Source organism: Podarcis erhardii (genome assembly GCF_964252035.2).
Source record: "Podarcis erhardii genome assembly, chromosome: 17".
NCBI classification, from domain to species: domain Eukaryota; kingdom Metazoa; phylum Chordata; class Lepidosauria; order Squamata; family Lacertidae; genus Podarcis; species Podarcis erhardii.
The window spans coordinates 19,980,917-19,995,793 of NC_138515.1; the positions used below are offsets into that span (position 1 = coordinate 19,980,917).

At 43.1% G+C, this 14,877-nt stretch overlaps 1 protein-coding gene and 1 long non-coding RNA gene across 2 annotated transcripts in view; one reads left to right on the plus strand and one right to left on the minus strand.

Annotated features, from left to right (window-relative positions):
- The first annotated feature begins 525 nt into the window (after positions 1-525).
- The window catches only part of LOC309332595, a 417,968-nt gene continuing 403,616 nt past the window's right edge, over positions 526-14,877 (plus strand). The window contains exons 1-2 of the long non-coding RNA XR_014152219.1: positions 526-707; positions 7,731-7,875. This is a non-coding gene — a long non-coding RNA (uncharacterized lncRNA). The remainder of the gene's footprint in view (positions 708-7,730; positions 7,876-14,877) is intronic.
- LOC309332254 (uncharacterized protein) lies at positions 9,961-13,667 on the minus strand. The gene is made up of 2 exons (XM_081845307.1): positions 13,016-13,667; positions 9,961-12,115 (listed from the first exon to the last, which is right to left on the minus strand). Exons 1-2 carry the CDS (start codon positions 13,257-13,259, stop codon positions 10,884-10,886), a joined length of 1,476 nt encoding a protein of 491 aa, XP_081701433.1. The 5' UTR covers positions 13,260-13,667; the 3' UTR covers positions 9,961-10,883.

The window sequence follows — 14,877 nt, forward strand, 5'->3', positions numbered from 1 at the left end:
CTTCTGAGAGGGTCACTAAAAGCTGCCCAGCATAACCTCTGTGGCAATGAATAGAGGAGTCTATCAGCTTAGTATTTGTAGCTGACCACCAGGACTCACCTGCTTACCCTCCTTGCTCTCAACTGTGGTGAGGGTAAAGTTGGGCCATCAATGAACCCAATATTCACCAGTGACCTCAAACATTGGTGCCACATAGTCCATGGCTGGTCTGACAGATGGCTAGGACAGCAGCTGTAGCCAGAGACAGGGGTTGTGGCCAAGCAGCAATGCAGGACGGTCGTTGAAATAGCTTGAAGAGGAAAACACAGGGAGGCTGCAAGGAGAACTAGAGAGGGATAAGGTATCATCATGACCTAGGCCTTTGACTCCATACCTTCAGGGAGGAAAGCCATGGAGTCAGACAACATCTTGGACCAGAAAAAAAGGAATTGCTCTCAGAACCCGACTTTGATGAATGAATGAATGAATGAATGAATGAACAAATGAACAAATGACTCTTTATTTGCATCAACCATCAGCCATAGCAATAAAACAACAATACGATATACAAATAATAGAAATAAAAAGTCAATTATATAAAATACATTTTAGGGTTTTGAATCAAAAGTCAAATAGTGGATCTTATTCTGATTGCCCCAGCTAAAAACCTTGCAACCTTTGCTGTCACCTGCTCATCTTGATCTGCCAAGAGAAAGGACACTGTGGCAGTGGTTGGGCGACCCAGAATGGACAATAAAAGAGGAGTGATAATCTCATTCCTCAAATCTTTATAAAGAGTGCAAGCCAGAAGGGCATGTGCCACCGATTTGGTACTGCCATCTCCACAGGGACATAAGCGTTTTCATGTGGAATCTGTTGGAATCGTCCCTCAAGTACAGCCGAGGGCAATACTTTGAAGTCCCAGTCCCCTCAGGAGTCCCGGCACCAGAGGAGCCCATGATGCCCATGCCTGTAGGGCCTGAAGAGGCTGCATTGCAACATCTGGATATTCACCGGTTTCCCATCCCAGTTTTACAGACCAACCTTCCTCTTCCTCCCTTGCTAGTTTTGAATGAGTAAGTAGCTGCTTACACAAGAGAACATCTGAATGTTTCGTCACCATCAACCACCACCTGCAGCCTTGATTAGGAAAGTCCAGCTCACACATTTTGTCTCTTAATTAAGGCTTCACAGTTGAGTGTCACCTACAGCACCACCATTCGGGTCCTCCACCTTCTTGTCCCCTCAGTGTGGGAACATTAATTGTTTTTGTCGAGGTAGTGTCATGTGCTAGGGAGAAGTCAAATAATTAACCAGCCTCCTGCTGAGAATGGAGGGCAGGTTTGCAGAGCCATTATTAACTTTTGCTTAACTGTTTAGGAGTGAACGGATAACTCTGAATCGAGAAAAGAAAAAGAAAAGAAAAGAAGGGTGGAATAGACTAGAAATAGACTTCTATATAAAAAGTGGGGCTTTCTTTGAGTTTCGCGGTCCATAACAAAACATTAAAATGACATCGGCCCCATTCACAATGAAAACCTTGTGCCCCTTGCTTAAGGCATCCATTACTCATTTCCGCATTAGACTGCAGCCCTTCAAGTCTGAAACAACTAAAGGCCCTTCAGTCGGATCATGCGCCGTAGCAGCTGCTGCTCACACTCTGCATCTCGGTACGCCTTCCTGCAAATTGCACTGGGCTAGGAATTTTCAATGGACATTCAGCTTTGCACACAAGATTCCTGAAGCCGAGCAAATAAAAGCAGGGGTTTTGCTTCCCCCTCCATTTGCCCTCCAAATCCTGGGCACCTCTGGGTCAGAGCAGTAAACCTGTATTTAACTCTTACAATGCTGGGGGTGCTCAAAGAAGACGACACAGACCAAAGCACAGGAGAACGTTAGAGCAAGCTTCCTCACACGCCTGGGTTTCCTCCTGAACCAAAAAATGAGAGAAAAGTTTGAAATGAAGAGAGAGAGAGAAATTGGATGACAGCTTTCAAAACTTTTCCACAGAGAGATGGGGGAGTCTCCAGGTAGCAAACCGAAAGCCTCAGTGCCAGCTCCTCATTTAGGCTATGGAACAAGCACCTGGTTTTCATTAACGTCACTGTTATAGTTAATGCGTTGCAGGTGTGAAAGTGTGTGGCTGAAATCTGACAAAACACCTGTCTTTTGTGGCACCATTAGATCTGCCTAGTGTGGGACATGACCCCCTTGGGGGCACTTTGTGCTGCCTTTGAAAGCCACAGTAAGCATTGTCCTATAATTACAAAATCAGAGTCGTGATTGCCAGGAAGAATTCCTTAACAAATTATACCTAATTAGTCTAAAATTACCTTTAATGCATGGTGAAACCATAGGCTCTACTCTGTTCTATAACACCTTCCTTTTTATCTTTATGCAAATATGATTACACACTATCAAACTGGCACCAACCAGACACAAAAAACAGCTGCATCCACTTCTCTGCTTTCAGAATAGGAACTGGATGTGTGCCACTGGTTATATTTTCTGGAATGCTGCATTTAAAAAACACACCAAAAAAAAAAACAAAACCACCACTACCCAACAAATAATAACATCCCATTCATTTCTCTGGTACTTCCACTTCTCATACTCAGGTAGGCTGTTTGGATCTGAAAGTCGGTTCCGCCCTCTATACAGAAAGAAAATACAAGGAAAAGTTTTACTGGAGTAGGGAGGTGAGATTCCAGGATCCTGACACAGTGCTATAAAAGGGGGGATTTGGCAGGTAAGAGTTTTTCATGCAGAGAAATAAAAATAAATCCCAATCTGCTTTATTGAGTTATTTTGGATCCAGGAAACATCTCCTATCCAACCACACCTCTAGCATCAAGTTCTCCTTGAGTGTTTTTGCCTGGTGGAAATGTGTCATTGTGATGCTTGCTTGCCTGGATAGAAGGGTGGGGGGCTGAAGTGTGTAGAAACGAGGCCTCCATATGAAGATAATATTTATATCCATTGCTCTAGCCACTTCTGCCTCTGTACCACTGGCATGTAGGCCATGGAAATTTGCCCTGAAGGGAACATGGCCTTTAGGCTGTAAATGGTACCACAAGCAAATACCCTCCAACATTTCCCCAGTGAAAATAGGGACATTCTATTCCATTGTTGTTGTTGTTGTACCTTATATTTCGAACAGCTTTGCTCTTGGACATTTGGCTCCAGAATGCCACAAACCTGGAGGTGACTGTTCCAGTTTGCGAACTATTTTTGGAAGCCAAACGTCCGACGGGGCTTCTGCGGCTTCTGATTGGCTGTAGAAGCTTCCTGCAGCCAATCAAAAGCCACACTTTGGCTTCTGAACATTTTGGAAGTCGAACGGACTTCCAGAAAGGATTCCGTTCAACTTCCAAGGTACAACTGTATTATTGTTTTATACCTTGTCCATCTTGACTGGGGCCACTCTAGGCAGCTTTCAACATATATAAAAACATAATAAAATATTAAACATGGAAAAAACTTCCCTAATACAGGGAAGCAACTATACAACCCTCAGATCTCTTCTAAAGGTTGTATAGTTACTTATCTCCTTGGCTTGGAGGGGTCACATAATTCCACACCCTCCAGCATATCTCCAATGAAAATAGGGACATCCTATCATATCCTCCAACATTTCTCTGATGAAAACAGGACGTCCTAAGGAAAAGTGGGGCATTCCGGGATCAAATCAGAAACCAGGATGGCTTCTGTAAATCCAGGGCTGTCCCTGGAAAATAGGGACACTTGGAGGGTCTGCAAAGCTATAGGCTGCCCCCTGGCTATATTCTTAGGACCTTATTCTTGATGTTTCTGCCCTACCATATATAATCATTCCCCATTTATTTGCACAGCAACTCTGAGAAGCAGGTTAGGTTGAAAGGCAGTAACACTGACCCAAGACCTCCCAGTGCCGCTTTGTGGCTGGATGGGAATTAGAACTCTGGTTTCCCTGGTTCTCCTGGACCAGCACTAAACAAGCGTTTCCTAAACTTGGATCTCCAGCTGGTGTTTTGTTTGGACTACAATTCCCATCATTCCTGACCGTTGGTCCTGCTAGCTAGGGATTATGGGAGTTGTAGTCCAAAAACAGCTGGAGACCCAAAATTGGGAAACCCTGTACTGCACCACACTGGCAATCTCCTGCTGTTTAATACTTGATGTCTTGCACAATCCGAATAAATAAAGGGCCCAATAAGTTTCTGCAAAATTTTAATAACTGCCTGCAACCATCGTAGAACTGGGGCCTTTCATTTTAAGTTGGTGCCGGTGGCACAGAAAGCAGCTACTTCCTTTTAGCACATGTCCTATCATGCCTCATAGGCTTTAATTATATGTCTGTTGGAGCACACTGGGCAGTTTTCCATTCCACCCTCTGCCTGGCTCCAAAACCGCACACTAAAAGGAAGCAGCCACAGCACTTTGCACCGAAGGCTTTGAAAGCAACCACAATGTAATTAAACTATTGTGCTGCTGGATCTGCAGTACCAGTTTGGTATGTGGTTTACCCATATTTCACACTCGGATTGTTTGCACCGGATAATCCTGCGCAGCAGAGTCCCCACACAGATGAAGCTGGAGGCTGATGAGGCTTTCGCAGTTATAAAATACTAGCTCTTCAGCTGCAAACAGAGACATTTCATCCCATTATTGCTTGCTTGCAGTTCAGATAATGAGCACTCACACTTTACATTGTGGGTGCCCTTTGCGGGATCGCGCGTGGTGCTACAGTTCCCAGGGAGCTTACTGGCAAACAGGGACTGGCTTGCCTCTCAATGTTAATTTGTGGAGGTTCATGCCCAGCCTCAGTAATCAAGTTTCTTGCTGGGAGGTGGAGCCAGCCCTATTTATAAATAGGGGGTGGAGCCGACAATAGCCAGGCAGTAGGCACTGGAGATTCACCCTCCCTTAGTTTAATGTTTCTTATTTGCAGGTTAACTTTTTCTTCCTGTTTAGCCGGCGCTGCTACGGTCTTTGACTGGTTGCTGTTGAAAGACCGGGAAGAAATTTTCCTTCATTGGCAGGTTTTGTCTTCCCCGTAGCAATTTGTCACAACTTTTGCGGTTATGGCCTTGGGTGGAATCCTTTAGTCTTTTCTTCCCTATATGGGTGTGTGTGAAGTGGTGATTCACCCCCCTGCGGTGGCAATTCCAGGGTCCCCCTCTTAAGGGGGTTATATATATGGGTGTCACTGGCCATACACTGAAAGTTTGTCAGTGAACTACCCTTCGTACGGGGATATGGGCTTGGCTGCCTGCTACACTTACATCTCGCAGAGCACCTCCATATCTCATTTACCCTGATGAGCCCCAGTCCCTCCTGGCTGGGGGGCTGGGAGGAATACACACCCAAGTCCTAAGCCAAGGTCTTCCTACATTTGGAAGTTTAATAAAGTTGTGACCTAATTTTAATTCATATAACATCAGAGTCTTTATTCCTTCCTTGTGATCCCTGGGGGCTGCGGCTGTCGCCACCTGGTCACGCAAAGGAAATCACACACACACACACACACACACACACACGAGCAGTATATTGGTCTGCATGTTACCTTTACCAGCTTCCCAATGTTGGATTTGCTAACACCTGCATGGTATGAACCAACTTGCACAGAGAGAAGAATTTCTGGACTGTACCATTTCAGGTTCCAGGTAGGATCATACTGGACAACTTCCCAACATAAAACACTTCCCTGTTGCATCAGGCTCAAAGCTAGCTAGAACCAGTCCCCCTAGCCTAGTCCCCTAGTCCACTAACCACATGCCACTGCTTTAGATGCCAGGCAAAAGCATTCCTCTTTACCCAGGCCTATCTATGGCTATTAAATAATCAATGGCCTGTCAAAGTGTGGGGGAGAGGACTGTTATTATGACAATTACTTTACCATCAGGCTGTCTGCTAGTATGCTGTTTACTATATTTCTATTATTATTTTTATCAGTGAAGTTTTGTAATGTGTTTCTAACGTTGCACACCTCCCTGAGATCTTTTGATACAGGGCGGTATATAAATTGTAATAATAATAATAATAATAATAATAATAATAATAATAATAATGTCGGTCCATGGACCGGAATCCCCAAATGACTAAAAAAAGAGAGCAAGCTAAGTAAATTCATTCTTTGGCCAGCCATTTTGAATCATAGATCCACTCTGCTCACTAAATGGTCAGACATTTCCAGATGCAGAACAGACAGATAAGGATTATAAATACACCTCGGTATCTCCAGTTTGCTTCTTCATAAGTGCATATTACTTTGATGGTATTGTCTGGAAAACTTACTGCTGACTTGCTTAAATGGCTGAGGAGAAGCAGGTTGTTTGTTTTTCTTTTACATTTTGAAAATGAATGCATGGCAGTATAACCACATTTATATGTCCAAAGCATGAGAGAGGTTGCTTATCTTGACTGCCATAGTACACAGCTTCTATTGTAGCCTTTAATTAAAACCTAGATTGCACAAACGCAAACTCCAAAACCCTTCTATTTTTTTAATAATCTGTAAGGCAGGCTTACTAATTTTTGCTTTGCATTTGGCCTGTATTACTCAATGCTATTGCATTGATGATGCCATCAGCCCCCGGCCACACAGCTGTGTGGGATAGGATGGATAATGTAGTCCAAAACATCTGGGGAACACCTGGTTGGTGAAGTAGGCTGACAGTGATTCAAGGTTCTTTCACGTGATCAACTATAATTATTCAGATTTGGCAATCACTGGTAACTAGAATCCATTGTATTACTTTTAGGATGTATTTCCATTTAAATTAAATCAATGTCACAGTTATATGGTGGGATTTAAGTTGACAAGGTAAGTATTTTTAGTATTTTGGAGGGGGGATGCAGAGATAAACACCAGGAATGCCAAGGCACTTAGTACATCATTCTTGAAAATGCCCACGAAGATAAGAACAAAAACCTGCTTTCATAGGAAAGTAGATCAAAGTAGATCAGAGGGAGTCAGAATTCACTCGACCTTCCATAGATCCAGTTTGTTTCAGATGTTCATTAAAACTTGTCTATATTGTGAAAATGGCCTTAGACTAGCCAGTTCAGGAAAGGTCATGGGGCCATTTAAAAAAATATATTTTTTGAGGGGAGGGTTTTCCTCAGCACCTTATTTTGGAAATGGACACCAGCCGACAGAGACCTGAAACAGCTATAGAGCTACACAGTGCTTCCTATTGCAATGCAATATTAGTGAAGTGAAGAATAACCTCTTTCTGGGGATAAACTTCTGTTTATGACTCAACTAGGGCTGGGCGATATTCGTTTTTCAACATTGTGTTTAGCAACCAGCTAAACATTGCAATACACTGTTATATCACAATGTCTGAAATAAGGACAGGGGTATGTAGAGGCAACAGAGTTAACAGGGGCTTTAGTCTGTTGGCTCAGAATTCCCCTGGCTAACACAGGGAGTAGCAAATCGCAAGAACAGGTGCCAGCGAAAATCACGATGTGTAAAAAAACCATGATGCCAGCCAATGCCTCTACATACCCCTGCCACAGGGGCTTCAGGAATCAAGGGAATGAATGAATGATGGATCTTTATTTGTGTCAGCCATTGGCCATAGCAATAAAACAACAATACAATATGCAAAGAATAGAAATAAAAAGTCAATTATATAAAATATATTTGAGGTTTTCAAATCAACAGTCAAATAGTGGATCTAATTCCGATTGCCCTAGCTAAAAACCTTGCAACCTGTGGTGTCACCTGCCAAGATCTGCCAAGAGAATGGGCACTGTGGCAGTGGTTGGGCAACCCGGAATGGACAATAAAAGAGGGGTGATAATCTCATTCCTCAAGAATATAAGCCAGAAGGGCATGTGCCACCAATTCGGTACTGCCATCTCCACAGGGACATAAGTGTTTTTCATGTGGAATCTGTTGGAATCGTCCCTCAAGTACAGCCAAGGGCAATACATTCCATCTTGCAAGAGTTAAAGCGTGTCTATATTTTAGAATTGCTAAGTTATGCAGATAATAATAATAATAATAATAATAATAATAATAATAATAATAAATTTTATTTATATCCCGCCCTCCCCAGCCGAAGCCGGGCTCAGGGCGGCTAACAACAATCAGGGCCCTAGTCTCTTGTGACAGAGCGTTCCACCAGATTGGAGCCACAGCCGAGAAGGCCCTGGCTCTAGTTGAGGCCAGCCTAACCTCTCTGAGGCCTGGGACCTTGAGGATGTTATTATTTGCAGACCGTAGGTTTCTCTGTGGGGCATACCAGGAGAGGCGGTCCCGTAGGTACCAGAAAGGTGCCAGAAAGTCAAAATGGGAAGGTGGAAAATAGTCATACCATGGGCAAAATTTCCAGCGTGGTGTAGTGGTTAAGAGTGGTGGACTCGTAATCTGGTGAACCGGGTTCGCTTCCCCGCTGCTCTACATGCAGCTGCTGGGTGACTTTGGGTAGTCACACTTCTCTGAAGTCTCTCAGCCTCACTCACCTCACAGAGTGTTTGTTGTGGGGGAGGAAGGGAAAGGAGATCGTTAGCCACTTTGAGACTCCTTAGGGTAGTGATAAAGCGGGATATCAAATCCAAACTCTTCTCTCTTCTTATTGTGGCCAAGTTGTTCTGACACTCGAATCATTGGCTGGCTTCACGGTTTTTCCCACATTGTGATTTTTGCATAACACACACACACACACACACACACACACCATGATTTGTGATATATTGCCAGGTCAAAAATTATGAAACAGTTATCACAATATGGACTTCAAACCTGTTATCACAATATGGACGTCAAACCGGTTTCAATATATTGCCCAGCCATAGTCTCAATTTGCATGTGCATGTTTGCAGAGCACACACACAGATAGAGAGAGAGCGCTCAACTTGTGTAAAGATACCAGGGGGCTCAACAATGCTTCCTCCATATTATGTCACCAACGTCCATAGGTCTTTACAGAGCTGTATAAACTTTACAAGAGTTTTATAAACAGGAATGGTAGCAGCAGCAACAACAGACATGACCTGCCCCAAGGAGCTTACTAAAAGATTGCAAATAATAAATAAAGAACCACATTAAATACACTCACACAAACACATACATATGGGGAAATTGCCTACCATCGCCTTGTTCTCTGAGTCTTTAACATTTTCACAGCAGAATAAGCAGGTACCTTGGCAGTGGTCATTGCTGCAAAGGAATTCTATTCTGAGTTGATTGGGGCATATTTGAAGAGGTGACATTTAAGCGATATCACCATTGATATCCGTGATTAATTTATGAGCAGAGGGCGATGTATAGGTTACAAATTTATTGTAATGTATGATGGTCGTCCTTGTTTTTGTTTTGCTTCGGTTCCTTGTTTTTGTTTTGCTTCAGTTTGTCTTTTGTAAGTTTAGGCGATTTTAAATCTGGAGGTCTAAGTATAATATGTTGGTATGGGAAACTGTCGTGTAACGGGCCAATGGCCGTAATAAAGATCAATCCAATCCAATCCAAGAGGTGACAGATATTTAAAAAAAAAAGGGAGAAAGAGGGTTCAACGAGTTTCAGGAAAGTACTGAGAATATGAGGCAATTTCCCATGCAAACCCTTGCTAGCACAGTGACTGGATGCCGTTAAGTGATAACCGTTCTAGAAAATGTGAGAATTAAACATAGGCTTTTGATATTTAAAAATGCTGGGTGCTTTAATAGCGTGTCTGTGCTTGAGTTTGTTGGTAAACAGATACAGCAGCAAAAGTAGAGAGCATGCATTCAGTTATTTGCATCCGTGTTACAGTAATATTATACTTACTTCTTGACACAAATAGACACAAACCCTCTCTTCTGTGTCTGCTCTAGCTCTGATTCATAACACATGTGAAGCATGCTATATATATCTGTTAAATACAGATATAAATAAATGCTTCCTGGCTCCTAGTCAGCAGAAGCCTAACTATGTATATAATCACTATATATATATATATATATATATATATATATATGCAGGTTTTGGTGTCCTCGGGTGTCTTCCCGTGTAAAAGTTGGGGTGTCTAGGCGACGTTTCGACGAGGTCTCACTCGTCATCTTCAGGCTGGTGCTTTCGGCTTCTTGTTACTGGAACAGAGCAGGATCTCAGTGTTTGAGTTCCTATAAATACTGTAGAGGGGGTGTGGTGTATAGCCTCCAATGTTCTGGGCAGGGAGGAAGTTCCCAGGCTAGTGTGCCTTTTCTTCTTTTGTTCCTTAATTACTTGAGAGATATCTTGAGTGATTTCTTGAGTGATATCCTGAGTACCACTTAGGTGGGTCATTAGGTGTGGATTAGTTGTTAAAGTCTTTGTGTCTTGACCTCTTGAACTTTGTGAAGAGTTTTCCTGAGAAGATGGCTGTACTGTACTTAGTTGTGCTCTGGCTTGGCTTCGTGTATAGGGGCGAGCTGTGGTTTTGTGGCTTGTGTCAGCCAGATCTGTGTAGGGATTGCAGGGGGGTGCAGCATCCGGAGGTGCCACCATGGATTGGCTACTGGATGGTGTCTGTAATTCATCTGTGGAGAGGGTCTGGGTTTGGGTCTGGTGTGGTTGATTGGTGTTGGCGTTCTGTGTGCCTCTGGATCTGGTGTCAGTTTTTGTGGGGAGGGCTAATTTCCAGATGTCTGGCAAGCGGGATGTGTCGTCACGCTTGTTCATGTTGTGAGGGTGTTTCTCTATCTCGATGGCTTCCATGATTATTCTCTTGTGGTGATGTTCCGTGTTAAAGAGCAATTTGGAATCTGCAAAATTAATTTCGTGTCCTGTTTCTTTCATGTGTTGGAAAAGAGAGGAAGTTTTTTCTTCTTTTTTGACGGCATTCTTGTGTTCTGCGATACGTGCATTTATTCGTCTGTTTGTTTGTCCAATGTACGTGGCTGGGCAGACTTTGCAGGGTATTTCATAGATCCCTTGGTTTTCCAACTGGATTTTATCCTTGGGGTTTCTGAGGATATTGGCTATTTTTTTGGTTGGTGCAAAAGGCTGTTTTGATATTGTGTTTATGGAGGATTTTGCTAATTTTATCTGTAGTGCCCTTGATATAAGGAAGGAGGGCCATGCCATTGTTTTCTTCTGTGTCTTGGTTTTTGGGGGGTGTTTCCTTTTGGATTAGCTTCGTAATCCTGTTTTGCTGGTATCCATTGGCAATTAACACGTTTGAGAGATTCTGTAACTCAGTTGTCAAGTGGTCTTTGTCAGCCAGGCGTTTGGTTCTGGAGATGAGAGTCTTGGCTACGGAGTTTATTTGTGCAGGGTGGTGGTGTGATTGTGCATGTAAGTAGCGGTTGGTGTGTGTTTTTTTCCGGTAGATAGTGTGTCCTAGGGAGCCATCAGGTTTTTTGTAGATTAGGACGTCAAGGAAGGGAAGTTGGTTGTTGGCTTCTATTTCCATAGTGAATTGTATTTTGGGGTGTAAGTTGTTGAGATGTGTGAGGAAGCTATCCAGTTTTTCTTTCCCGTGTGGCCAAATTACAAAGGTGTCGTCAACATATCTGAGCCAAAGTTTGGGTTTGTGTTCTGACTTGTCTAAAGCATTGGTTTCAAAGTGTTCCATGTACAGGTTTGCGATGACCGGTGAGAGGGGTGATCCCATAGGTGCTCCTTCTATCTGTTTGTATCTTTGTCCATTGTGGATGAAGTACGTGTTGGTTAGGCAGTGGTTGGTCAGGTCCAAGATGTATTCGGGGGGATTGTATTTGTTTTGAATAGCTGTCAAGGCTTCATTAATGGGCACTTGTGTGAAGAGAGATACAACATCGAAGCTCACAAGTAGGTCATTAGGATGTAGGTTTTGCTTCTTTATTGTTTCTATGAACTGGAAGGAGTTTGGTACGTGTGAAGAGATGGATTCTGCATAGGGCTGAAGTTGCTTGGCGAGAAATTTAGCGAGATTTTGTAGAGGTGAGCCTATGGAGCTGACTATTGGTCTGAGTGGTGTTCCTTCTTTGTGTATCTTGGGGAGGCCGTAGAGTTTGGGGCATCTGGATGATTTTTCTCTGGGGATGATTCTTAGCTGGATTTCTTCACTGATAGGAGAGGCTTTTATTTTGGATTTGGTGGTTTTTTCCAGGTAGGTGGTGGGATCTGTTTTTATAGGTTTGTAGGCAGGATCTTGGAGTAGATTTGATAGTTTTGCTTGGTAGTCCGATGTGTTCATCACCACTGTGGCATTACCTTTGTCTGCTGGGAGAATGATTATGTTGTTGTCTTTCCTCAGGTTGGTGAGTGCTTTCTGTTCTTCTTTGTGTAAATTGCTTCTGGGTGGTTTGCTGGAGCAGAGGATGTTGGTGACTTCAAGTCTGATTTTATTGGCTTCATCTGGGTTGATTTTGGTTAGGCTAGCTTCGACTCCGCATATGATGTTTTCCGTGGGGATGCGTCTCGGGGCGACTGCAAAGTTGAAACCTTTGGAGAGTACTTTGGTTTCAGTTGTGGTGAGGATCCTGTCTGATATGTTATGTACTGTTTGTTTCATGGGTTGCTGTGGAGGGTGGCTGGGCTTCTGGCGTTTCTCTAGTTTGTGGAGTTTGTTGGTGTGTGTGTCTGTCTTATGTGAGGTCTCCGTTTCAGCTCTCCAGACGGCTAGTTGTTTGCATTTGTCCCAGAGTGCAGGGTGGATTTTGTTACAGAGTTTGAGGTGAAGAGTGAGTAGATCTTTGTTGGTTTGGTCTAGTAGGTATCTTTTCTTGTGTAGTTCGTTTCTGATTAGGGATAGTTCAGTTCATTTCAGGATCCTTTCGGTGGCTGGGGTTTTAGAATGGATCCTGCACAACTAAGTACAGTACAGCCATCTTCTCAGGAAAACTCTTCACAAAGTTCAAGAGGTCAAGACACAAAGACTTTAACAACTAATCCACACCTAATGACCCACCTAAGTGGTACTCAGGATATCACTCAAGAAATCACTCAAGATATCTCTCAAGTAATTAAGGAACAAAAGAAGAAAAGGCACACTAGCCTGGGAACTTCCTCTCTGCCCAGAACATTGGAGGCTATACACCACACCCCCTCTACAGTATTTATAGGAACTCAAACACTGAGATCCTGCTCTGTTCCAGTAACAAGAAGCCGAAAGCACCAGCCTGAAGATGACGAGTGAGACCTCGTCGAAACGTCGCCTAGACACCCCAACTTTTACACGGGAAGACACCCGAGGACACCAAAACCTGCATTCCTGTACCCGTGAAAATCTACGAAAGCAAATATATATATATATATATATATATATATATATATAGTGTGTGTGTGTGTGTGTGTGTGTGTGTGTGTGAACTCTTTGTGCATCCAAGGCTATAAAACCCATCATGCAGTGTAACTTCAACCAAATCTTGGATGCATGAAAACATCATTTGGGTTCTTAACTGAAATTGAAAAGCGGGGTGAAGCTGGAGTTCAAAGTGGACCTAATAAGAAGGTAAAGTAGGCCTGGATGGTAGAAGGAGTGAAATAAAAATAAAGTAAGGCTAGACACTTCAATTGGGCTCTGGTCTTTAAGCTCAATCGCCCTTCTGCAAGAGCAACTAGGTCAACACACAGTATAACACAGCAACTGTGTCAATCTGCCACACTGGCTTGTATCAGATAATGGTTCATCCTGCACTAGACATTAGGTTTAATGGAAATAATGTCATTGTAATAGAACACTGTCAGAGGATCAATGCCTCCCACTTGGAAAATAAACGTTCTTGCATTTATGCAGCAGCAGGAGACCATTAACCTATGGCAATGTTCTGTTCCATGGACATTAACTCTTAATTGTAAATCATTTTAAAACATTCTGTCAAATTAGTGATTATGCTGAAATTATTTTGTTAGGAATAGAGCATTAGAAAGGAATCTTAATTATCAATACACCCCTGTAGCATGCCTGTAACATTCTATTTTCGTTGAGTGAGGCTGCAGTGATATGTTTGTAATTGAAATTGTGGGAGGTAAAAGGGTCCAATTGGTCAACAGGAAGGCAAGTAATTTATTGCACCTTCCTGATGAGGATGCTGAGATCAAGGCTATGTTAGCAATTTCACTGGAGGAAAAGAGCTTGCATGGGATACATTATCATCCTATTTTCCTCTCAGTGAGAGATGGGGCTCAACTCTAGTTTAACCCCTACTCATTAGTACAGCCTTTCCCAACCTGGTGCCCTCCAGACATTTTAGAGTAGAATTCCCATAATCCCTGACCATTGGCCATACTGGCTGCAGCTGATGGGAACTGGAGTCTAAATCATCTGGAGTAGCGGGGGGGGGGGATCTGCAAACCAGCACCATAAACCACACCACAAACTTTGATCCACTCCGAACAGCTCTCAATATATATAAAAGCATAAGAAAACATTAAACATGAAAATACAGTATTTCCTTATACAGGGCTGCCTTCAGATGTCTTTAAAGGTTGTATAGATACTTGTCTCCTTGGCTTGGGGGTTCCATGACTCCATATCCTCCATCATTTCTCCAAAGAAAGTAGGAACTTCTTAAGGAAAAGCAGGACATTCCAGGATCGAATCAGAAACTGGGACTGCTTCTGTAAATCCAGGACTTTCCCTGGAGAATAGGGACAACTGGAGGGTCTGCTATGCTCTGCTTCCCCATTTGGAGGTGGTATGCTTCTAATGAGGGTGAAAGAGGAGAGTGCAAAATATGGTCTGAAGCTCAGCATCCAAAAAACTAAGTTCATGGCCACTGGTCCCATCACCTCCTGGCAAATAGAAGGGGAAGAAATGGAGGCAGTAAGGGATTTTACTTTCCTGGGCTCCATGAGCACTGCAGATGCTGACAGCAGCCACAAAATTAAAAGACGCCTGCTTCTTGGGAGAAAACCAATGACAAACCTAGACAGCATCTTAAAAAGCAGAGACATAACCTTGCCAACAAAGGTTCGTATAGTTAAAGCTATGGTTTTCCCAGTAGTGATGTATGGAAGTG

What these genes read in the sequence shown, in the direction of transcription:
- LOC309332254 (XM_081845307.1), bottom strand. Translation starts at nt 13,259, where the DNA reads ATGATGGGTTTTATAGCCTTGGATGCACAAAGAGTTCACACACACACA. An exon ending in GCTGGTGCTTTCGGCTTCTT is followed by an intron (nt 12,116 to 13,015) that starts GTTACTGGAACA and finishes GTAATGCCACAG; the next exon opens with TGGTGATGAACACATCGGAC.